This window comes from Myotis yumanensis, unplaced genomic scaffold (assembly GCF_028538775.1).
Source record: "Myotis yumanensis isolate MYYU_CA2020_CCGP unplaced genomic scaffold, mMyoYum1.0.hap1 SCAF_1, whole genome shotgun sequence".
Taxonomy (NCBI): Eukaryota; Metazoa; Chordata; class Mammalia; order Chiroptera; family Vespertilionidae; genus Myotis; species Myotis yumanensis.
The window spans coordinates 236,445,433-236,470,068 of NW_027223752.1; the positions used below are offsets into that span (position 1 = coordinate 236,445,433).

The 24,636-nt window shown below is 55.8% G+C and overlaps 1 protein-coding gene across 1 annotated transcript in view; it reads right to left on the minus strand.

Moving 5' to 3' along the window:
• Positions 1-112: 112 nt before the first annotated feature.
• STX18 (syntaxin 18) overlaps positions 113-24,636 on the minus strand; it is an 82,017-nt gene continuing 57,493 nt past the window's right edge. Inside the window, exons 2-11 of the mRNA XM_070399469.1 lie at positions 22,044-22,111; positions 17,649-17,764; positions 16,224-16,301; positions 16,000-16,066; positions 8,456-8,571; positions 4,771-4,859; positions 3,925-3,983; positions 3,041-3,110; positions 1,398-1,478; positions 113-783 (exon numbers count right to left, since the gene is read on the minus strand). Of these exons, the coding sequence (XP_070255570.1) occupies positions 688-783; positions 1,398-1,478; positions 3,041-3,110; positions 3,925-3,983; positions 4,771-4,859; positions 8,456-8,571; positions 16,000-16,066; positions 16,224-16,301; positions 17,649-17,764; positions 22,044-22,111 (840 nt within the window). The 3' untranslated portion in view covers positions 113-687. The remainder of the gene's footprint in view (positions 784-1,397; positions 1,479-3,040; positions 3,111-3,924; positions 3,984-4,770; positions 4,860-8,455; positions 8,572-15,999; positions 16,067-16,223; positions 16,302-17,648; positions 17,765-22,043; positions 22,112-24,636) is intronic.

A 24,636-nucleotide genomic window follows, 5' to 3' on the forward strand; every position in this document is an offset into this window, starting at 1 on the left:
GGGCCTGCTGCCTCGCGTGCTGCGGAGCTGTGGGGGTGCCCACGCTTGCACACACAGTGATGACCACGGGGGCAAAGGGTTCCCACACCTGCTATCTGTAGGCAAGTTCACGGGCCGAGGCAGCCCAGTTGCAGTTTCGAGTAGAAGGACTTTATTGGTTGTAGTTCATTTACATAGAGAACACGAGGGTCCCTGAGACTGCCCAGCAGACTGTCTGCACAGCACGCATTTCACAGGCCCAGGGCCCCAGGACGCTGTGTGCAGATGCGGCTCCAGCCCGTGCTGCCATTACAGACGGTCCCATCACGTCTCCTAGGGCGTCGATGCACAGCGAGAGCAGCAGGCCCGGGCTCTGGGGCCCGTCCCTTCTCTGAACAAAAGCTCCTTGGGCCCCGGCGGCAGGAAGTCAGGCTGTGCCTCCTCTGAGCCCCGAGATGCTGGTGGAGGGAGACCTGCGGTGCCCTCCAGGCGCAGCCCCTCCACAGCTGCCTTCCGCTAGACAGGATAACAACCCCTCCCATTTCCCCATCTGCCTCGTGTTCATTGTTGTCTCGTTCAGCTACTAAATGGGCTTAAAACTCCAGGTTGGTTTGTGTCCCGTTAGTGGAGTATGTGTCTCTCAGCGCCGCCCGCTGTGGTCAAACCTGGTCAGGACCGACCACAGGCCTACGCGCTGCCGGAGCGGGACTAGCTGTCGTACCAGTCGAGGAAGAGCAGGGAGAAGGAGCACATCACCAGGAAGAAGAGCACCCACACACGGAAGCCCGCGTTGTTCTTGATGGCCTGGGGACAGAGACAGGCGTTTCCTGGGTTCCGGGCGCAGGGCCTGGGGCTCACGGACCGCATCCCTCCTCCCCACCCCATGGCTGACTGTCCAGCCTGTGCTTACCCTGAACGGGCGGCTAATGATGAAGCAAACCCAGAGGTCGGTTTAAACCAAGAGAAGACAGGGCAGCCCCTCCCTCCCTGGTCGCCATCTCCCGGGGGTCCTGCACAACCTCCTGGGGACCCGCCCCCGGAGACGGCCCCTGTGCCAGGGTTGAGACTGAAGGCTCAGACTCAGGGCACCCGCTCCTGGCTGGGGTCCCAGCGATGGGAGGGCGTGGCCTCGGAGCAGTCCCAGGCCAGCTCAAACCCCAGCCACACTCAGTGACAAGGTCCCTCCACATTGGCCTGGGGCCTCCATGCACACAGTGCCAGCTCTGCCCCTTGTGGGGGTCTGACACGTTCCTCCAGGAGCACCACCTCTGGTTCAGGGAGTGGGTCAGGCCCTTGTGGGAGCACCCACACTCCTCTGGGTAGCAGGGGGCCCTGGGCGGCGAGGTCAGCAACCCTGCCGGAGGCTGATGCTACTGCTGACCATGTTGTGCCGATCAGACTGGGCCTGGAGCACCCACCTCTCTGATGTCCTCGTTGCCCTCCTTGATGTTCTCAGTGGCGCCCACGACCAGCTGGTGGATGCTGTCAATCTCTGCTTCCTGGAGGACAGGGCGGATGAGCACTCCCCCGCCCCCCCCTCCCCACCCCCACACACCCCCGACGTCAGTACGGACCGCAGTGGCCGCTCACCAAGGGCCGGTTTACACACACGAACCCGTGCACCCCCACAGCACCCCCACGTTACAGAAGGGAACTTAAGGCTCAGAGAAGTTTAGTAAGGTGCCCAAAGTCACAGCCACCCAGTGCAGGACAGGACTGGGCCCCAGCGCTTGCACCCCGCCCAACCTCGAGCGGGGATCACGGAGCGGCCCCCACACCGGGTGCCCCAGTCTCACTCTTGGGAAGTGCGGAGAAGCAGCTTCAGATGCACTGCTCTCAGACGCGCTGGCTTCACACACATGCGCTGCCTCACCTGTGGCTAAGGCTCAAACTTAAATATCACAGGACACAGGGTGTCGGCAAAACATCTACCCCCAACACTTGGGACACTTCAGAAAGGTGGGTCCTGGTCTTCCCGTGGAGCCCCTGTCCAAGCAGCCCCCAGCCCGGCACAGGCAGGCACGGCTTGGGGCTTGGGGCTTGGGGCCGCCTTCCTTTAGGGGAGGGGGAGTGTGTGTGAGTGTGAATGTGTGTGTGAGCGTATGTGTACAGTGTGCATGTGTGTGAGAGTGTGCACAGTGTATGTGTGAGAGTTTATGTGTAAAGTGCCTGTGTGAAGTGTGAGTGTGTGTGTACAGTGTGTGAGTGTGTACGGTGTGAGTGTGTGAAGTGGGAGAGAGGGAGGGAGGGGCTGTTCAGAGCGTGGATCTGGGGCAGCCTGATGGGCACCGTGCTGTGGGGGACACAGCCTCCAGCCACCTGACCCAGCAGTGAGTGTGACACTGGGCACTGCCCGCTGCTGTCACCCTCTTAAAGAGTCAGGAAGTGGGAGCTTGAGAGAATCAACGTGAGCAACGGCAACACAGGTGACAACCCCAGGCAGACCTGACTCCTCAGGCCTAGAAACTCGCGAAGCCAGGGAAGCACCGCCTTTCAGACCCTGCCCAGGCTGTGGAGGCTCCAACCAGGGCAAGTGCAGCAGGTCGGAAGGCTTGGCCAGCTGCTGGCTGGAAGCTGTCAGAGCTGCAGGCAGACACGGCCCGGAAACCACGGATGAGAACCCCTGCTCCCGGGGGGCCGCGCAGCTGAGGCGGCCTGGGCGGCACCTGGAGGGCCGAGTCAGCCGTGTCACTGCTGGTTAAAAGGATATTACCCATCGGCCGGTGCCGCCTGGACGCTTTCTGCAGGTTAACACTGACCTGACAGCGCGGCCACCCCATTTTCTAGATGGGAAAGCCATACTCGGAGGGGCGGCCTTGCCAGCTGAGGGCCTGCAGAGCCAAGACCCATGCACCTCCCTCCCGGCCCCGTGGCACAGGCCTGGGCCAGCCGGGGTCCACGTGGAGAGCTGCCCGGAGACCGAGAGGCCGTGGCCAGGAGCTCTGCCGCGAATGCACCCTCAGCAGCACTGGCCGCGGGCACAGCCCCAGACAGACCCCTTCGGCGGTGCCCCGAGCAATCAGGACCTTCCTCTCTTCCCCTAAAACAGCTGTCTTCTTACCTGCTGCAAAACCTTCTCTGTGAATATCTCCTGGAGTCTGGAAATTTCAACCACTTTCCCTTCAATTTGCCTTCATTAAAAAAAGAGATCATAGATTCACTATTAGTACTTGGTCATCTTCACAGGAAGGTCACACAATTCTAAAGAAACCTCTTTTAGGTGAAGATGTGTGAGAGGGAGGGGGACACTTTGCCACTGGTGAGAGAGGAGGGGTCACCACGCCAGGCTGGGGAAGGGGTGGGCAGTTCCCCTGAATGTCTGCAGCCCAGTGGGGTGCGTCGGACTGTCGGAAATCGCCCTCCCGTGTAAGCGGATCCGTGTGCCCTGCCTCTGGGCCAGAGGGTGGGGCCAGGAGCATGTGGCTGCGCCCAGTTACGAAAAGCAAAGCCTGTCAGGCCTGCGCCTAGACTGTGCCCAGTGACACGTGGAGGGAGTCGGAGAAAACGTGAGAAGATGTTGAGAACCCCTTACTGCTCCGGGGGTCAGGGGAGGGTGTATTTACCTTGGCCACTCCCTGTGGGAAGGGGAACCCCCTCTGGCCTGTCTGAGAGCACCCTACCGGGGGTGGTGCCTTCCCCGTGTCAGGGGCAGCAGGGGTGGGCTGGGTGGACAGGGCACTGGAGGTAACGTTGTCCCAGCACAAGCAGTGACGGGGGCAAGAGGCGAGAGGCTGTGGGCAGCAAGCGGGGCTCCAGCCCAGGCGAAGCAGAGATGTTCCTGGCTCCTCCCAGACCAGCTGAGGGGCAGGAGGGGACTTGGGGGAAGGGCAGGGGCAGCTGGTGGAGCTGTCTGGGAGGAAGGACTAGGAGGCCCACAGGAAGTGGAAAAGGTCCCGGTTCTGGAGTTGTAACGAGGCCACGAGCCGGCAGGAACTGCACACATACCTCACTTCGTCGAACAGGCTGTTCATTTCACCGATGAGGCGCTGATTTTCTTGTTCAAACTGCAAGGAAACAAACACATTAAACATGAGATCACACTCAGGTCTCAAAAGCGCTGCAGCCAAAGACACGTGCCCAGCAGGGCCTGCACAGAAGCTTGGGTTCCTGAGGCCACCTGGGGAGCAGCGTCCCCTGGGCGCAGGGGACAGGACTGGAGAGGTCTGCCAGGGGCCAGCGCCTGTCTGGACAGTGGCCTGCACTCCAGGGCGGCCACATTCAGGCTGTGGTTGAAAACCAAACCTGCCTCCCCAGCCGAGCGCAGGGCAGCCCCTCAGTGAGGCCTGGGGGGCTCAGGCGAGCGGGGAAAGGCCGCGCTGCCGACAGCACCCACTGACACCAGGTCTCAGGAAGGCTTCCGGCACTTTCTCTGGGAACTCGCCCAGCTGGCAAACTGGCAGCTAGAGGGCAGGGAACTAAAAGATGTTACTCCTGGCATCGTTCAGTCATTATATGCTTTCTTCACGTTACCACGGCACCAACAATTTACACAAGTAAGAGGTGCCAGAGCACCAACTACAAAACACCATTTAGTCTCGAAGACATTTTACTGCTGCTGAAAAGATATCTAACATTATTCCAAGGCAATTTCTCCTTTAAGTATGCAACTGCAAATTTAAAATATATAAAAAGTATACCAAGAATTAGGAAATCTAGTGGATAAGTTGTATCTAAAATAGTTATAACTTTTAAAACTTGGTGTACAGGGCAAGGGCGTGCAGGACGACTTCCTACTGAATAGAAGTCTTGCAAACGGGTTGAAACCGAGTGCGCAGGAAAGAACAGCATTACCATCTGTATTTCCTCTGGGGATAGCTCGTCTTCGCCTTTGCCGTCTCCCCAGCTTCCCAACTCGGGCTGCACTTCAGCTGGAATCTTTTCTGTTAAAAATAAACAGAAGACAAATGTTCATTTTAGAACAGGCTGCAGGATGCAGACATGGAAACCAGGGAGGGAGCTCACGGGCGTGCATCTTCAGTCACCTGCCGGCCAACAGTCAGGCCCGGCAGCCTGGCTCCTGGACGGTGTTTAGACCCATGTGCGTGTGCGTGTGCATGTGTGTGTGCATGTGTGTGCACGTGTGTTGGTGTGTGTATGTGTGTGTGTAGGGCACCTATGCGTACTGCACTGATTTCAGTGATGGTTGTGAACCAATGGCCATTCTTCCGGACCGGCCTTCCCATGCTATTTTACTTCAAAACACACCCCCTCCCTATGCTTTCTGAAGATTGCGAAATGTATGGGCATTTTCATTGTGAAAGAATCATCTGTACTCAGAGTACAGGAACAAACCGCCCCTCCTCCCATTCCTCTCCCGGAAGGACCCTCTTATGCTTTTTTAAAAAAAATATATTTTATTGATTTTTTACAGAGAGGAAGGGGGAGAGATAGAGAGCTAGAAACATCGATGAGAGAGAAACATCGATCAGCTGCCTCCTGCACATCTCCCACTGGGGATGTGCCCGCAACCCAGGTAATGCCCTTGACCGGAATCGAACCCGGGACCCTTCAGTCCACAGGCCGACGCTCTATCCACTGAGCCAAACCGGTTTCGGCCCCTCTTATGCTTTGATGCAGCCCCATAAACTTTATCGAGGCACATTCACAAACAGGTACCAACTCCCTGCCCCCCCTACCCCAGAATGAGGGTATGCTTTTGTGTGTGGTGGTCTGTTTTACTACAAGATCGCAGTGGTCACACACTGCTCTGAAACACGCTTTCCATGACTTCCCATGTACCTCGCAGACCATCCTGTGCGGGTCCACCCAGATCTGCCGCAGCCTTTAAATCGCTGCACAGGGTTCCACTGCAAGGACCTGCTCCCACGGCACCACAGCTCCCCTCCCTGACCACTCGCTGCTGTTTCTCACGGGGATGATGCACCGTATGCCGGCCCACGCACAGGCTGGCGGCTCAGCACGGACCTGGGCGTGGGTGCTGGGGAACTGTGTCCTCCACGAAGCACCGAGCACAGGCTCCTAGCAGAGCTGCCTGCCCAGGGCCGGGTCCGAGGCCCGTGCACTTTACACGACGGACGAGAGAGGGGAGAGGGGAGAGGACGGAAGGGACCACGCCTCCTTGGTGGAGACCATGATGGGGTCTCTGCTTCCAGAGGTGATTCTGTCTGGTGTCAGTGGTGCCTCTCGGGGCTGCCAAGTACTCGAAGGCTGATCTCAGCCCTCAAGATGGACAAAAGAGAGCTTCTGCTCTGAGACCGATCCGGCAGCGGAGCACCGTGACAGCACAGAGCAGAGAAGCCGACTGGGCAGACCATGCGCACAGGTGGGTATTCGGGTTACATCATCACAAAAACACACGCTGCCTGCGACTTTGTGCAAGGCTTAACATAATCGCTGCATGGCTGTTTTTGCCAGAACTGTTATCATATTGGTAAGACACATATCCTATCTAATAATAGAGAAACATGGTAATTAGCCGTACCTCCACTACCCTTCCCATTGGCTAATCAGGGCGATATGCAAATTAACTGCCAACCAAGATGGCGGTTGGCAGCCAGGCAGCTTGAAGCGAACAGGAGGCTTGCTTGTTTCAGTGACGGAGGAAGCCAACATTCCCCGCCTGCCTTGCCGGCTTCTGAGCTTCCAGTTTGAAACACTGTAACAAATATAGAAGCTAAACAAAACCCCAGTAACCTGTTTTCAGCCAGCTGGGCTTCAGCCAGCAGGACCGCAACATTGTTTCAATTATAGAACAAACACAGATCCCTGCTTTCAGCCAGCCGGGATCTCAGAGCTGGAGTGAGCAGGACCGCAACAGTGTTACAATTACAGAACCCAAACAAACCAGATACCTGCTTTCAGCAGCCGAGGCCTCAGAGCTGGAGCCAAGCCTCAGAGCTAAAGCTGGCCCAGTATTAAAAAAAAAGAAAAAAAGGACAGGTTGGGAGCTTCAGTCACCCGCCAGCCTGAAAACGGCCCTCAGCCCCTCACCCAGACTGGCCAGGCACCCCAGTGGGGACCCCCACCCGGAAGGGGGTGTGACCAGCTGCAAACAGCCATCATCCTCTCATCCAGGCTGGCCAGGCACCCCAGTGGGGACCCCTACCCTGATCCAGGACACCCTTCAGGGCAAACCAGCCGGCCCCCACCCGTGTACCAGGCCTCTATCCTATATAGTAAAAGGGTAATATGCCTCCCAGCACCGGAATCAGCGGAGCAGTGAGGCCTCCCAGCACCGGGATCAGCGTGACAGGGGGCAGTGACCAAACCCCCTGATCACCCTGCGGCTCTGTGTGTGACAGGGGGCGGCACCACAACTCCCCAATCGGTCCTGCTCTGAGCCCGACCAGGGGCTGCACCTAGGGATTGGGCCTGCCCTCTGCCACCCGGGAGCAGGCCTAAGCCAGCAGGTCATTATCTCCTGAGGGGTCCTAGACTGCGAGAGGGCACAGGCCGGGCTGAGGGACCCCCCCCCCCCCCCCCCCGGCCCCGAGTGCACATATTTTTGTGCACCAGGCCTCTAGTATATATATAATTGTATATAATATACAAGTAAAATATCTACACAATTTACATATAAGAGATGTTTATAGAAGCCAGGCTGAAAGCAGCTTTGGAAGTGGACGTGTGTTTTCTAAGATGACATCCAGGTGAGAACAGCTGTGATTTCCCTCATCCCACCTGTCCCCAGGGCCTGCGGTCCCCTGCTTGACCTCATTACCGTATCCATGTCGAGCTTTTACTTCTATACTTTTAAGGATAAGAACACAAAATTAGGAACACGGAAGCCAGCGAGAGCCAGCTCTGAGCGGGACTGGCCAGCGTGTTCAGGGAGCTCCCGTTCAGACAACAGGCTCACCTGGGCCTCTGGGCCATGCTGCCCGCCTGCCGTGAGCATCAGCCAGTGCTCTGCCAGACCTCCTGGTGGCCCAACGCCAGCAGACAGGCCAGGCCCCAGCCCCACCCCTTCCCGACCTAATTCCCACCCTCCACTGCCGTGTGCCTCGCTGGCCCACAGTGCTTTCTTCACTCTGAGTATTAGACATGCGTTCCCTCTGCCCCAGCAAACAGGGCGGAGCCTCAAAATCGGGGCTTCCCCCGCCCCTCGCGCTGCTCCACCCCGAGGCTGGAGGTCAGCTCCACGCAGGCCACTGCTGACAGTGCCCCAGGCCACGGGAGCAGTGCACAAGCACCCCCTTCCTGTGACTGACACGCCAGCCCCTGAGCAGAGATCTGGACGTCTCCTTCTCATGGAGCCCAGTCCCACCCCCTGGGGCACAGCAGTGTCAGCCTTCCTCCTGGGCCCCGCCAGCTCCCGGGGATGGGGTCCTCCCACCTGTCCCCCGAGCGGCCACACGATCCGCTGTGACAGGGAAAGGCTGCCGCTTCCGGTTCCCCCTGCTCTACGGAAACGTAGACAGCATGCCCGTAGGGCTGCGCGCCTGCTCGCCCGCTTGGTGTTTTTGTCACAGGTCATTGGAAGGGACGCAAGCACGACTGCGAATCGGACTGTTACCTGCATGTTCCTCAGCGACCAGCTTCTCTCCAGAGTCCTGCGAAGGGTCCAGGGAAACTTCCTCAGAAGAACCGGGTTCCCTTGTCCTTGCGGTTGCTCCTGGCTCCAGCTTGGCTCTGAAAGGAATTGCCGTCATAGCATTCACTTAGGCAACAGCATTCCATCTCGACAACAGGAGGGAGCCACAGGGCCCGACATGCTTGTTCTGCGCCCCCTGAGAGCAGAGCTGCTCCTCTGGCCCAAGGACCACCCTGACGCCCTCTAGGGGGAATGGGGGGAACTTATTCCAAGGCCCTGCTCACCGTCTGCAGGGTGAGGGCAGGGGAGGGGCGGTCAGCATGTGCCGGAGCAAAGAACACAGGAACCCGCCCCCCATACTGACACCACACACAACACGCGGCAGCAAGGCTGCCTCCTCCAGTTCCACAAGGGCAGCAATGCAGTGTCGCCGAATACACCACACACGCACGTCTGTTACATGACACATACAAGCAACGTCGTATAGTAGCTTAAACATAAGGTCATCTTTGAACGTCCGCTGGATGGACCAACCTGTCTCAGGAGCCGCAGCGGCACTGCCCCGGCTCCTCCACGGCTGTGCTGTGCTCCACCTGCTGGGCTCGGCCCCATCTCACCCGCTGAGGCCTTCTCCCACTTTCCTACCCAAAAGGCCTCTGTCCACTCCCCGGCACCCGCCCCTGCTCACAGCTCCTGTTTACAGCCTGTCCCGCCCCAACATGCGTGCTCTGAGAGCAGGTGGGGCTCTAAGTCCTGTTGCTGTGTATCTAGATCCCGGATGAGGGCCTGGCATTCAGTGTTTAATAAATACATGTTGGACGAGTGGCCACTTTATACCTGTCAGTAAAGGGCCAGGAACAGATACAATTTTGCCTGTGAAACACCAAGCCTTGTAGTAGCTGTACTGGAACCACACAGTGCTATGGATATCAGAGGCAGAGCGCCAAACAGACCTGGGATCAAGCCCACAGCAGCAGGCAGAGACTGCATGAAAACAGCCGTGTAACTACACCGAGGACGGCACAGTGCCAGCTGATGTTTACTGAGGCTTACTGTGTACTGAGCATTCTCTGAGCCCTGCACATGGGTAAGTGTGATACCACCCATCCCAGGAGGCAGGCACTAGTGTTAATGACCTTTTTGCAGGGGGAAACAGAGGTCTGAGGAAGTTAGGAGACCTGTCCCGGCCACAGGGAGCAAGTGGCTGGGCTGGGAGGTGACCTCGGGAAGCTGGCCCTGGAGGAGGCCGGAGGAGGCTGTGCCCCTCACCTGTCCTCCCCCGGGAACAGTGACAACATCACATCTTAAGAAGAGCGTGTGGGATGGGCAGGTTTAGGTGCAGTGACCTCTGGGAAGTGCAATCTGCTATTCTAAGTATCACAAACGTGCACAGAGATATAGTTACAGGATATTCATCACAGCACTGCTTATAGTCACAAAAGAAATGACTTAGATGTTTGTGGAAAAGTGCCTGGTTTACAGTTAGGAGATATAAAAAAAGAGACGCTCCATTTGCAATGCCAAAACAAACAATAAAAAACTAGCAATAAGAGATTTAAAAAACCCAAAAAACCCTGCAGCATAAACTAACTACTTAACAAAAAAAATTTAAAACCCATATGTGAAAAACTAAAAGATGTTCTTAAGATATACAAAATATACTGCAACAAATGAGAAAACAGACGTTCTTGGGTAGAAAAAAGAAACACCATAAAGATGCCAGCTCTCCCTGAGCTGTAGACGCACTGCGATCCCCTTGCGGGCAGAGAAGGCCGTGATGAGCCCATTGGGGCAGCCCGAGGGTCGGGAGCACTGTGCACAAACCCGGACCTCCGGCTCACACTGTGCACATCAGGGAAGAGAACCCATTGGGGCAGCCCGAGGGTCGGGAGCACTGTGCACAAACCCGGACCCCCGGCTCACGCTGTGCGCGTCAGGGAAGAGAGCCCATTGGGGCAGCCGGAGGGACAGGAGCACTGTGCACAAACCCGGACCCCCGGCTCACGCTGCGCGCGTCAGGGCGTCAGGGAAGAGAACTGGCTTCCCCCTCCCACCGCTCTGTGCATGAAAAACTGGCTGCCAATCATGTATCACTCAGAGCTGTTGCAAAGACGGGACAAAATAGTAGATAAAAAGGTCCCATGTCAAATGTAAGTGCTTTACGAATTCTTACTACTGAACCGCTCTAACACACGTGAGGTGGTTTTATTCGTTTTGCTGTGAAACAATCACAGAAAGTCTGCTGCAGGTCAAGGGCCATCGGAATCGACAGGCGCCCGACGCCCTTCACCTGTGAGCATCCTGGTGTTTCCTAACACAAGAGCGCTCTCGGCACTCAACCGGGGACTCCCATCGACACCGGGGTTGGGACCGTCTTCAGCCCTCTCTGCTCCAGGACCTGTTACTCAGTAGGACAGCCTCGCTTTGAGTGTGCCGGGCCTTCCCTGTGGCTGGGTGCAGGCTCTGCATCTCCGGCATGAACGTAAGTGCTTTCTATTCACATTCTCCCCCTCGCATCCTGCCAGGCTGTGCTGATTCCACCGTGATCGCCTGGCGACGGGGGTGCCTGCCAGGCTTCCCCACGTAAGGCCTCCCTTTCCCCTTTGTAATGAAGAGGACTCCAGGTCATTATCAACTTCAAACTTTCGCTCTGTCCATTCACTCCTTCCTGTCGGGATGGGCGCCCGGGGTCCTATGTAACTCAGTGGGTGACAATCGGCTGCTACCAGGGATGCTGATGCTCTAAGTGTCCCCAGTGTGGCCATGAGAGGCCCCTTCAATGGCTGGTGCCCTCGCACGCCCCTTCTCTGAGCCCTCCCTTGCTCTCTGGCTCATCTTATACTCAGCCTGCCTGAGTCAGTCATCTCTCCCGGGCCCGGGTTCTGGAAGCTGAGAGCTATGGAACAGCCAGGATCTGAGCGCTGCCCATGCTACTGCCACTGGGGTCACTGTCCCAGCCCCCAGCTGCAGCGCTAGGAGCATACGCATGCACCTGCATACCTGTGCACACACACGGACAGCCATATTCATTTCTACATCTGCCTATGTACACTGCAAGCCGTGAGCCCACACCAGTCCTCCATTCTAACCCAACACCACAGGGTTCCTGCTGGCTTTGCGCCTTTCAGGTCTCCGGGAGTGAGAAACCTGACTTCCATGGTCCTCACAGTGCTCACACCTGGTCAGTCCTCTGAGCACACCTGGCCACACCTCCACTGCCAGCCTCCACACGCAGGTGCGCAGGCCCTCCTCTTGGCTCCTCAGCTTGCACCCACTCTGACCTGCTCTGGGAGCCCCCTTCGCGGGACACCCCTCACCCCGCCCCACTCCACCTGCCAGGCGGCACTGTTCACAGGGCGACGGGTAACTGACTTTACACGAAGGGCTCCCTTTGCCTGCCAGGCTGTGTCCAGAGTGCGCCATGGCCAGTCTCCAGCTGAACATGAACAAAGGCTGCAGTGCGACAGGCAGGCTCCGACCAAGTTCAGTGCCTGCTCTCAAGTGATAAAAACACATCTGATTATACACAGAACGCCTAGCGAAACCCCTCAGGGGAGCTACAAATTATCTAGTGGAGGCAATTTGAAAAAAGCCATTTAAAAAAAGTTGTCGGGAAGACCAGTTTATGCCCGTGATTTATTCAGGTTAATCTCTCCGACTGGAGGCGGACCTTCCTCACTGCCATCGGCAGTTCCCACCTGGCCCACGTGTCTCTGGGTCCCCTAGCTGAGAAACCTCGTGATTCTAGTTAACATTTCAAAAGAACAGGAGATAGAAAAGAGGATGAGAAATGGATTTTTCAGTTTGAAACAAGAAAACACGTGGAGAAGTTCCTTGCAAACCGAAATAAAGCCCTATGCAGACATTAGAGAAAAGTCATTCATATACCGGGCACGACACTGCTTTTATGGCCCCGTAAAGGCTCTGGGTAGGAAAAGGCATGGCTGACGTGCAATAAGATGGCATGATCATTTCAAAAGTGGCTTTCACACCAGCCACAGGCACCGAGCCCTCCTGGGATCAGGGAGCCTCACGCTACCCTACCCAGCCACCTGCCCCGCAGCCGTCCGCTCGCTGCTCGGCTGTTGCATCCTGCGTGCGAGGAGGCTGTCAGGCCAGTGTACTCAGCGTGGTGCACGGACCAGACCAGACCAATGAGCTGGCTGTCACGGCTCTGCTACGAGACTGTACAGAGATGAAGAGTAAGCACTGGAAACATGACGGCAATCTGACACTGACAGGTAATCGTGGCTCATCTCCAGCTCAGGGGTCACCCAACTTCTGGGGTGGGTCCCTGCGGTGTAAGCTGTGAACGCGTCCTGTGCAGTGGACACACCTCAGTCCACGGCGACTGCACAGAACAAGCAAGGAAAGCGGCCTTCGCCCCGGAGCCTGCCCTCACAGGTGGGCACACTTCGGAAGGGCAGCAGCACCTTCCTAACGAGGGAGGACGGGCTAGGAGGTGGACCATCGTGATGGCCACAGGTACCTCCTCAGGGCCTGTGCTCAGAGTAAGTGGCACAGGACAGCTATCTGGCAGCAGACAAGGTGTGCGTCACGTCCAAATGAGAGCAGTTCCCACCTGACTGACTTTAATTTGAGAAAACTTCCCCTGAGAGGCAGCAGCAAAGCCTCCTCTTGCTTTACTTGGGTGCTTGTTAAGTCTCAGTGCCAGCAGAGCCTGGCATCTCTCCCTCTGGGGGGTGAGAGCCAGCGACCAGGCCGTCTCAATGGTAAATCACTCATCCCCAGGGGCCGCCCTCTCCTCCCAGACGCCTGGAGACTGCCTAACCGCGCCTTCCCCATCACTTCCCCAGACACTGTGCTCTCAACACCAACACCAAGCCCACTGCAAGCTGCCCGCCTACCCGAGGCTCAGATCTCAGTCGAGCTGTGATGCTGGGCAGTGTCCCAGGTTCTCCGAGCCTCCACTTCCACAGGCTGCTAATACTAACAGAGTGGTTGTGAGGGTTACAGGAGGTAATTAATATACTGCCTGACCCATGACAAAGGCTTAACAGTATATAACAGTGCACATTAACACATAGTGACGGCTCATGCAAGTGTTCCACCTACACCAACTCACTCGTTCTCACAACAACCCAACCTGGTGGGCAGGGTGAAGGCTTCCACGTACACAGGAGAGGAAGGCACAGGGGAGCTAAGTGACCTTCCCACAGCCACACAGCGTGTACGCGGAGAGCCAGGATGTGGACACAGGCGGCTGGCTGCAGCCTGGGCTCCGAGGCACGAGGCCATGCTTCTTGGTAGCTCCATCCCCCCTGAACGTGGTGCTGCCTCACTAACGTGACATGCCCTGCGAGGCTGGCTCACTGTCCACGCTTATGCAGCAGCCCAGCTGCCTCTGAGCTCCGTGAGGCCGAGACGTCGCCTCTGGCTCCGCTCTGCCTGTGCTCTCGGGGCCTGTGTACTACAGTCCCTGCTGACGGGTAACCCGGCGCATCCACACACTCTCCCACAGGTGGGCTGGCGTCTGCAGTTCCAAACCTGCCTCATGTGTACAGAAGCGTCACCACAGCAGGTGGAGGCTGCTCACCTCGGCCGAATTGCAGTCTGGCCCGTGGCTGGTGCCTGGGAACCTGGACTTGACTCCCAGACCCGACTGATAAGGCTCGATGTGCTGAACTGTGGGGAGGCAGTGTGGCCAGGCAGCAGGTGCCCACCTGACCAGCCTCCACGACAATCCCCGAGCAGTGATCTCTACTGAGCCCCCTGGCGTCCACGCTTCACACGAGCTGTCACAGCCACGCCTGCTGCCCCTGGGGAGGACTCTGGAGCGTGCCCCTGCCCCTCGCAGCTGGCTCTGCACCGTCGCACTGTGATGACTCAGCACCGGGCAGGCTGCACGCCAAGTCCTGTAAGTCCTTCCAGGAAGCCACCAAGCCTAAGGGTAGAGCCGGGGCCCTGACACGATAGGAAAATTTGTCCCCAAACACTATGTACTGTATCTTCTGAAAGAACGCCCTAAAACCTCCCCCGAGTTAGACGTGACCAGGAGTCGGGCCTGGACCCAGCTCTCCACGTGCGTCAAGATGCAAGCCGGGGCTCTAGGAGCTGGCCCCCAGCCCCCAGGGAGGACAGACGGGGGACAGACAGGTGTCACGGGAGACTGGGGTCGGGCCTGCCTCAATCCTGGCTGTGAGGCCTCGGGCAACTCATTATACCTGCTGGGGCTGCTGTGTGCTCACCTAAGCGGGGTCTGTGCTGGAGAAGGGCACGTGGCGGGGAGGGGGTGCAGAGCATGGCGCAGATGCCTGAGGAGGCCTGGCGGGGACACTGCCCGCGGTGCTCGGCTCTTCCCTCAGGAACTAAGACAACAAGATGGGTAGAGGCACACTGTGCAAGGGCCTCTGCTCCGCCTGGCTGCACCCTCGGGGTGAGGTACCTAACTTCCTAAGCCGCAGCCTCCCCACCCATAAAATCAAGACAACAGCCCCGCCTCCCGGGGTTGCTGTGAGTGAGTGAGGCTCAGCGAGCGTCCGCCCCGCATCTGCAGGCACTCCGCACGGCCCCACAGAGCCCGCCCCGCATCTGCAGGCACTCCGCACGGCCCACACAGAGCCCGCCCCGCATCTGCAGGCACTCCGCACCGCCCACGCAGAGCCCGCCCCGCATCTGCAGGCACTCCGCACGGCCCACACAGAGCCCGCCCCGCATCTGCAGGCACTCCGCACCGCCCACGCAGGCACTCCGCAAGGCCCACGCAGAGCCCGCCCCGCATCTGCAGGCACTCCGCAAGGCCCACGCAGAGCCCGCCCCGCATCTGCAGGCACTCCGCATGGCCCCGCAGAGCCCGCCCCGCATCTGCAGGCACTTCGCACGGCCCACGCAGAGCCCGCCCCGCATCTGCAGGCACTCCGCATGGCCCCGCAGAGCCCGCCCCGCATCTGCAGGCACTCCGCACGGCCCACACAGAGCCCGCCCCGCATCTGCAGGCACTCCGCACCGCCCACGCAGGCACTCCGCAAGGCCCACGCAGAGCCCGCCCCGCATCTGCAGGCACTCCGCACGGCCCACGCAGAGCCCGCCCCGCATCTGCAGGCACTTCGCACGGCCCACGCAGAGCCCGCCCCGCATCTGCAGGCACTCCGCATGGCCCCGCAGAGCCCGCCCCGCATCTGCAGGCACTTCGCACGGCCCACACAGAGCCCGCCCCGCATCTCCAGGCACTCCGCACGGCCCCCGCAGAGCCCGCCCCGCATCTCCAGGCACTCCGCACGGCCCCCGCAGAGCCCGCCCCGCATCTCCAGGCACTCCGCACGCCCACGCAGAGCCCGCCCCGCATCTGCAGGCACTCCGCACGGCCCCCCGCAGAGCCCGCCCCGCATCTGCAGGCACTCCGCACGGCCCACGCAGAGCCCGCCCCGAATCTGCAGGCACTCCGCACGGCCCCCGCAGAGCCCGCCCCGCATCTCCAGGCACTCCGCAGGGCCCCGCAGAGCCCGAGCGCCACGCCATCATCCCCATCACTGCTGCTAACGAAGGGCCCAGCAGACAATACTCACAGCCTCTTCTTATCCACCACTCGTTTCACGCGGATGGCTCTTTGTTCTGAGTACAGTTTGCAAACTCCTGTTGCAGGGGAAGCACCAGAACACAGACCGGTTAAAAGGGCTTCTCGGGCAAAGGGCTCATCAAATACAACGAGACGCTGTGGTCTTCCGCCAGCAAAGCTGAGCGCGCATCTCGTCCACGGAAATGCCCCCGTGACGCTAGGGCAAGGACGTACTTCTCAGGTAGTCCTGGGTGAAGTCCAGGATGGCGCTCCTGTGCTCCCTCACTTGCTGCGAGTGTGTCTCCTTGTGGGCTGCAACAGAAAGCAAGGCTCAGGTCTCTGCACGCACCTCTGCGTAGAGCCAGGCGTCCGCCTCCTTAGAGTTTCTCCACTGAAAGCATTTTAAAACCCAGCTACAGAACAAGAGCGGCGTGAGCAGCTGCCTTTTTAAAAGAGTAAGAGCGTCAGGCTCTACGAGATGAGAGATGAGCCTGCAGAAAAACCAGTCACACAGCTGACGGTCCGGCAGCGCGTAAGAATGGGTGTTTGGCGCGCCCACTTCTTGAGAGCGGACCACAAACTCCCAGTGCCTGGGACGGTGTGTCCTGTCCCCCCACCCCCCACCCCCCGCCATTCACCAGGTCCCGTTGACATGGAGTCAACCCTCCCCGGACTCCTGGCCACAGGATGCCTTCCTCCTGCGAACTTGGATCTCCGAAGCCCGAGCCTGGACCCCGGCAGGTCAGCCCCAGGTACTGAGAGCTGAGCACCTGCTTGCACGTGACACCCATCACTGCTAGTCGCCGACATCGCAGTCTACAGGCAGCCATGGCTGTGCTTACTTTGCACGTGAGGAGACTAAGGCCGAGTCAATGGGCCTGTCACAAGGTTCGGCACTTAGCTCCTGGTTTTATTAGGTTCCCGTGTATGTTCTAGGTCAGTGGTTCTCAATCTTGGCTGCACATTAGAATCACCTGGGAATCTTTTTAAAATCCTGATTTCCGGAATGAGGCCCAAAAATCAGGATTTTAAAAAGATTCCCAGGTGATTCTAATGTGCAGCCAAGGTTGAGAACCACTGTTCTAGGTTATGTCAGCATAGCCCGTGGTCGGCAAACTGCGGCTCGCGAGCACCACATGCGGCTCTTTGGCCCCTTGAGTGTGGCTCTTCCACAAATACCACGTGCGGGCACGCACGTACAGTGCTATTGAAACTTCATGGCCCATGCGCAGAAGTCGGTATTTTGTGGAAGAGCCACACTCAAGGGGTCAAAGAGCCGCATGTGGCTCACAAGCCACAGTTTGCTGAGCCCCAGTTTGCCGACTACTGGCATAGACCCTTACAGGCACGGAGCATGACTTATGTGATTGCTAAGGGCTGCCACACACACACACACACACACACACACACACACACGAATCTTCTCTGACCCTGGCCCCTTAGGCAGCTTTTAGTTGTTTGGAGAGGTCCTGTTTATTTAACTTAGATTACGGCCTTTTCATTACTTTTATCTGCTTACGTTAAAACACTGATCAGAAAAAGAAGGATTTGGAAGCTTTAAAACCTGAATCTAAACAGGTGCCCAGAGGGACTGTAACTGGTGATACCGTGAGGATCCCAGGACGGTCGCGGCTGTGTCTGAGCCCCAGGACACCTCACCTTGATTCCTCAGCTGCTGAATTGCTTCTGAGCAGGTCCTCATGAACGTCTGCGCGTCCTGGTCTATCTGGTCTCGCTCTGCGTCTGTCATCCTCCCATATTCAGACAGGATATGGCTAAAAAGAGAGAGAGTGGCGTGGGGGCAAAATTAAAGGGCAGCAGCAGATGGGCACGTCACGCAGCCCAGTGGGCGTGAGGGAAATAAGCTTCCCTGCCTGAGTGGCAGCCACACTGAGACTGAAGGAGGGGAGGGACCGGCCAGGCTCAGAGGTGAGAGGACGGTCAGGGAGGGGAACCCGCACTTGGAAGGCATCAGACAGAAAAAGCGCCTGCACAGGCCACGCTGGAGCAGCCGCACACAGAGAGGGACGCAGGCCTGGGAGCTGTCCGGCTGGAGCATGCAGCCCTCATTAAAAATGTGGCTTTGGCCCTGGTGGTGTACTCAGCGGTAGAGCATCGGCCGCACACTAAGGGTCACAGGTTCAATTCCCAGTCAAAGGCATGTACGGGGTTCAGGCTTGCTCCCTGCTCCTGGTTGGGGTAGCAGGGTCAGGGACAAGGACAAAGAGAGCTGCTCACTTCCTCGCCCCGGGGTCAGAGCAGACCTCTAAATGACTAACTCTGAGAACATTAGATTAACATCCGCCTTTGCTATATTTTGACTTAATGGCACCTCAGCTCAGTGAAATGGAAAAGTCCTAAAGGTTAATTCGATAAAACTGATGACTCAATTAAAAGGTTATGTTTCTTTAGGGCACATTTTATGTTAACCTTTTAAATAGGAAATTAGCAGTATGGTTATTCTATTAGTAACAACAGCAGAAACCAAGAGAGCCCCCTCCCCCGTGGTGTTGTCTTGTTGCCAGGATATTGCAGAAATGGTCCATCTACCAGAAGTGGGAACTTATTTTTAAATGAAATCATTCAAGAGACCCAGCCAGAGGCGACCTAGGTTGCATGCTGTTCTGCTCTAGTAAAATGTCATTATTAAAAAAATTAAATGGGTCAATAAAGTCTGAGCTCTACATTATGGAAAAAATTACAGCTTCCTAATTATGTCCAACTAACAGAGCCTTATGGGTCTGAACGCAATATTTCTAAACATGTTCTTTCAATTCCACCATCATACTCCATCCAAATGCTGCTGGAGCGCCGTGGCCGCAGGGCGCAGGCAGGAGGGAGAGAGAAAGGCCTCCCAGTCAGGCCCTGGGCGGGAGCGCCGACTGGGAGGAGGGAGGGCGGCCTCTCTCCATCTGGAGAGAATCTAGGGCATTGAGGCCACGCTTCTTCCCTAGTCCTCGTGCTCTGGGGCCCGAGTCCCCCTGGACTCCCAGCCCCCCCTCAGCCTCCTCCCTCCCGCCCTCCCGGACTGACCACCTGGCAGAGGGACTGGCAGGAACGTGGCCCCATGTCTATCCACAGCGCCCCCTGTGGGACCTGCTGCTTGGACAGCAGAGGCTCGGCTCTGTTCCTCTCACGGGTTCTAAAGGGACCTGCCCGCTCTCTGCGCTCCAGGAGCCGTGGCTGCTCAGTGGCATCCCCGGCTGCGTGAGTGTTTAATTCAGGAGCCCGCATCAAGGCCACCGCCCGCTGACCCAAGCCCTGCCTGCCACCCGAGCTTTCACTAGCGATAAACCGGTACCGCACGCACGGCGTCATGCTGGCCTGCCTCCTGCCTCCCACCTTTCTCCCCCTCCCTCCCCCTCTGTCTGGCAGGAGATGAGGCGCTTTTTTTCAGTGATCACCCCCAACTGCATCACAGGTCAAATGGGGTTCCAACTCCATTTCTATCCACCAAGGGACTGACGTGAGCCAAGAACGCTCACATTCAATCCTTGTGAAAAACTGTCCAGGTTTTACAGAGAAGCGAACGGCCGTGAAGTGAGCTGCACGCACACATATGGTTAACACTCGGCGAGCTGACGCCAGCTCCTAGGTGTGCCTGGCCCGAAGCCCTCGCTCTTTCAAAAGGACTGAAACAGGGTCAGGAATGGAACTCAGAGCACATTAGCTGGCAACGACCGGCTGCGACCAGGAAACGGGTGATGGATTGGTCAAGACTAGGAAAGCCTCAGGAGCCACAGCTCTGCCTGACCCTCGGGCGCACAGCCAGGAAGGCCCAGCGTCCGCTGCCACTGAGGCTGGCATGGGGACGGCTCAGGCAGTGCCCGCTCTCCTGAGGGCATCTGAGGAAAGGCCTTGGCGTGAGCCCGGCCTGGCGGTCTGGGAACACTGGCACGTGTGGGGGCTGAGCTGTGCGAGAACTGCCTCGGTGGCACCGCTATAATCAGAGCAGCGCCCTGACACAGCAATCCTTTATTGAACCGCTGCTTTTTTCTTTCTGCACCAAATTTCAACGGCATCGTCTTATTTGAGTCTCCTCACTAGGTGCTGAGTGAGCATCACCTTGAGTATTTCGAGTGGGGCTCCGTAGATGTTTTCTGAAAGGGTTCGACATAAACACATTACACTGAGGGCCGTGTGTCTGCCCCAGCGCTCCACTCGGCCGTCACAGAAATGCACACACGAGTGGGCACGGTGCTGCTCTGATACATGTTATTAACGGACCCTGAAATCAGAATTTCACAGAATTTTCATATGTGGAGAAGTTTATTGTTCTTCCCTAGCCATTTAAAAACGTGAAAACTATTCTTAGCTCACGGCTGTTCAAACACAGGCAGTGGGCTGGACGTGGCCGCAGGTGCAGAGGCTGAGCCTGGCTGAGAGCAAAACACTGGGTCTATAGTGGTGGTTCTCAACCTTGGCTGCACATTAGAATCACTGGGAATCTTTTTAAAATCCTGATTTCTGGGCCTCATCCTCTGGAAATTCTGTTTCTTTGTTACTAAGGTTGTGGCCCCACCCCATAACAAAGAAACAGAATTTCCAGAGGATGAGGCCCAGAAATCAGGATTTTAAAAAGATTCCCAGGTGATTCTAATGTGCAGCCAAGGTTGAGAACCACTGGTCTATAGGCTGGTGAGGTGGTGGCTTGAACTAAACCATCGTTTACAGCCTTCACGCAGCCGGAGGCCTTTTCACGGCCAAGGGAAGTTAACAATGGATTTCCATGGAAGAGCTGGACACTGAAGGTTTACATAGTGTGGTTAAGGTTCCCCAAATAACTGTAGCTTCCATTTTATGGACCATAAGATTAGTACTTGCTATACAAACACACCTTTAGAAACAGTTTACACTGCCACCTAGTGTTCACCAACTATTTGAACTAAGAACTTAAAAATACCGTCTTCTTGGTACTAGGCATTAGGGTAATAACTTTAGTATATTTTTAGTTATTCAAATGAAATACACTTAAATGTATAAAGTTGTCTATGTTTCAGTAGACAAAGTGGCAAGGGTTATTTAAAATTCACCCGAGGTTAATTCTTTTCTCTGGTAAAGCGTTTATACAAAACATTCCCCGTGTATACTGACAAGAGGGTTTCCTTTCCATTCTCTGGCCCCGTGAGGGGAGGGGTTCTGGGGCCAATCCCCTCATCTCACGGAGATGAAATCCTCCCGAGATGCTTCTGATTCCGTCACCTCCTAGGTCCAATCCAACGTCCATTACCCACACGACTGCCTGGTGTACACGCCCGGGGCACACGGAGGGCGGAGGGCAGGAGCCAGGACCTGCACCCCGCCGCCAGGACCTGGACCCCGCCATGAGGACCTGCACCCCATGAGGACCTGCATCCCGCCGCCAGGACCTGCATCCCACCAGGACCTGCATCCCGCCACCAGGACCTGCACCCCGCCACCAGGACCTGCATCCCGCCTGTGCTCTGTCTGCAAGAGCTGCCACCTGCTCCAGAGACCATAGAGCAGTGGTTCTCAACCGTCCTAATGCCGCGACCCTTTAATACAGTTCCTCATGTTGTGGTGACCCCCAATTTCATTGTTACAAATTGAACATAATTAAAGCATAGTGATTAATCACAAAACAGTATGTAATTATATATATGTGTTTTCTGATGGTCTTAGGCGACCCCTGTGAAAGGGTCGTTCGACCCCCTAAGGGGTCGCGACCCATAGGTTGAGAACCACTGGTCTGGAGGCTCCGTCGAAATGCTTTATCTTTTAAGAACATCAACCTAACCACAGCCCCCCGGCAAGCGCTCATCTCCACGGCATTTCCACATTCTTCCTGAGTGAGACGCTCGGTCCCCTCACCTGAGTTCCCAGCAGTGAGGTGCACACAGACACGCCACCACCTGGGCTATGAGAACAGGACATGTTGCTGTGGGGGTATCGGGACTCTGAGCAGCCCTGTGCTCGGTAGGCGCCCTGCCAAACTGATCTTCCCCATTACGCCTCGGAGTCCCCAAGTAAAAGGTCAGGATGCCGGTATGGAACAGAACAGTCAGCAAAGCCACGTAAAAAGTATGCACTTACCTGTGAGCATTGATGTAGTCTTTCCTGTGTTCCAGAAGAAAATCTCTCAGTTTGCCGATGTGTGAAATCTAAAATAAAACAAAAAAAATGTTTATATAGCTAGATAGGTGTTATACTCACATGTAATATTAACAGAGAATGGAATGCAGGTTGTAGAAAGATTCTGAAACTACAAACTGGACAACTTTGGTTTTAGACGCGTGTATAACCACTGACGTTGCTGGCCTTGATCTCTTTTTAATGGCTCCTTCTTCCTGTGACTGTTGTGGTCTGTGACATTTTGGAGAAATGGTCTCTGAGGAACTTTGAGATTACACGGGATAATGCATGTCTGGTATCTGCACAGCATATGCCAATGAGGGCCAATCCCCTTTTCTCTCTTTATCGAAAATGGACCGTAAGGCAGAGCTCTCCCGTTTAGAAAAGGGCCCTTGCCAAGCAGCAGTTACAAGGTTCAGGGCCACGGTTTATCCCTGCACAGCCGGCCCCCGGCCCCCCACAGCCCTGCCAGGATGAACAGAGCACACACAGTGCAGAGGATTCCATTTGTGACCGCCGGTTTCAGCATCTTAAAAACAGACTCTAAAGCACCTACCATATGTCAAGTACTGTGCATAGAGCTATGAATTAAAAAACAAAGTAAAATGAGGAAGGAAGATAATAAAAGTGTGTTGCTCTAAACCACTGAGTTTGTGGTAATTTGTTATGGCAGCAATGAGACTCTAATACACCGTGTCTAAGTCAGCCTGGGCTGCTGTAACACAATACTATAGGCCAGGGCCTTAAACAACAGACATTCATTTCTCATGGCTCTGGGGGCTGGAAGGCCGCGATCAAGGTGCTGGCGGATTCGGGGTCCGCTCCAGAGACCATCATAGTGTGGTTTGCGCACGCTGCCTTGTTGCTGAACCCTGACACGGTGAAGAGAGAGATCCCCTCTCTCATGGCTCTTCTGAAAGGGCACCAATCACATTCGTGGGGCTCCACCCTGTGAACTAATCACCCCCAAAGGTCCCATCTTCAAATACCATCAGGTTGGGGGTTCGGACTCCAACATATGAATTTTGGGGACACACACATTCTGTCCACAGCACACCTACTTAGGGCCTAATTTTCCAAAACAGGATTTTTAGGAGTCAAAAAGTTTTCCATAAAAAGCTTTAAAAGGTCCAAGGAAAGTTTTAAAGGAATCTACTCCATAGGCTAGATGCAGCTGCCACCGCCCTCTTTAGCTAGGTCTAGTCTCCCAGGGGGAATGGTGCGTGGGGGTGTGTGTGTGCCAGGAACAAGAAGGCCCCAGGGGCATCTCAAAAACATAACTGCAAGAGGCTTCACTTAAAGTATAACATATGTGACCCCAATGTCTTATGCTCTGTAACGGCGGATTTCGATAAAATGAATGTATTAAAATGGAGTGAAGCTTACTTAGGATTAAATGGAATTCTTGGAAACTTAAGAGGTGTTAAATGATTATAATATCATCAATATAACTCAATATTTAACATGAGCACAATGTATAAGCTAATATTTCAAATGCCAAGGATACAAAGAAATAAATGAGCATTGAGATTTCTATAGGTATTTGACAACCCTGAAATTTTATGAGCTTCCTAAAATAAACACATGCACAAATCGCAACAGATCAATAACAAGGAAAAAATTCCAATAGGCCTTTGATTTACCTAAATAGACAGCATAAGCCCCCGAATAGCATCCCAGGATAGGGTCATTGTCATGAGGAATGATCTGGCAGTTTAACCACGTGACCAACACTATCTCTGTGAAAACTCTTGGCCAACCTCTCATCTGTTTACTGTTGTGCTTAAGCCCTATCTTGTGAGAATAAACGGCCAAAAACAGCATATTATATTTCACACAACTGTGATATGCCCCTGGCGTTTTCAAAGTTTTAGAGAGGTTGTATAGTTGTATGCTTTGGATTGTGAATATTTCCACATATAGTGCTAATTCTGAAAAGAGTTCTTATATATGTGTATCTACAGAGTATAACACTTACTTTTAAAGAAGAAAGACCCTCATTTCAAGTTTGACAAGAAAATCAGAGTAAAATGGAAGCACATTTGCCCCATTAAAATCTAAAACCAGTGTCAGCTTCTTGGTCTTGATATCATTGAATGACAGGGAGAGGGGGTTCCTAGGAGGAAGGAAGGGGTCACTGGGCAAGTGCCTGTGGGGCCAGGGAGGTGATAAGACGCAAGGGCTTACGTCAGGAGCGCTTTGGGGGCTGAGCCACGAGTGGGGCATTTCACAGACGGGCAGTGTGGGCACGCCGTCCTCACAGCTCTGTGCCTTTGTGACCGCTCTTTCTCTGCCTGGAACAGCCTTCTTCCTTATGCAACCCCATGCCACATCCTTCAGGTTCCGCTCAAATGCCACCTCCTCCATGAGGCCTTCCCCAACACCTCCCGCAGTGTTTTATAGACCCCTGCCAGCACTTTCCATGTGATAGAAGTTTTATCTACGACCCCATTCAACTTCCATTAAGTTCTCTGAGGTCCTACTCACTGCTGTGTCCCCAGGACCTACCTGTTGGATGGGGGAGAGGAGAAGGAAAGGGCTTCAAGATCTGATT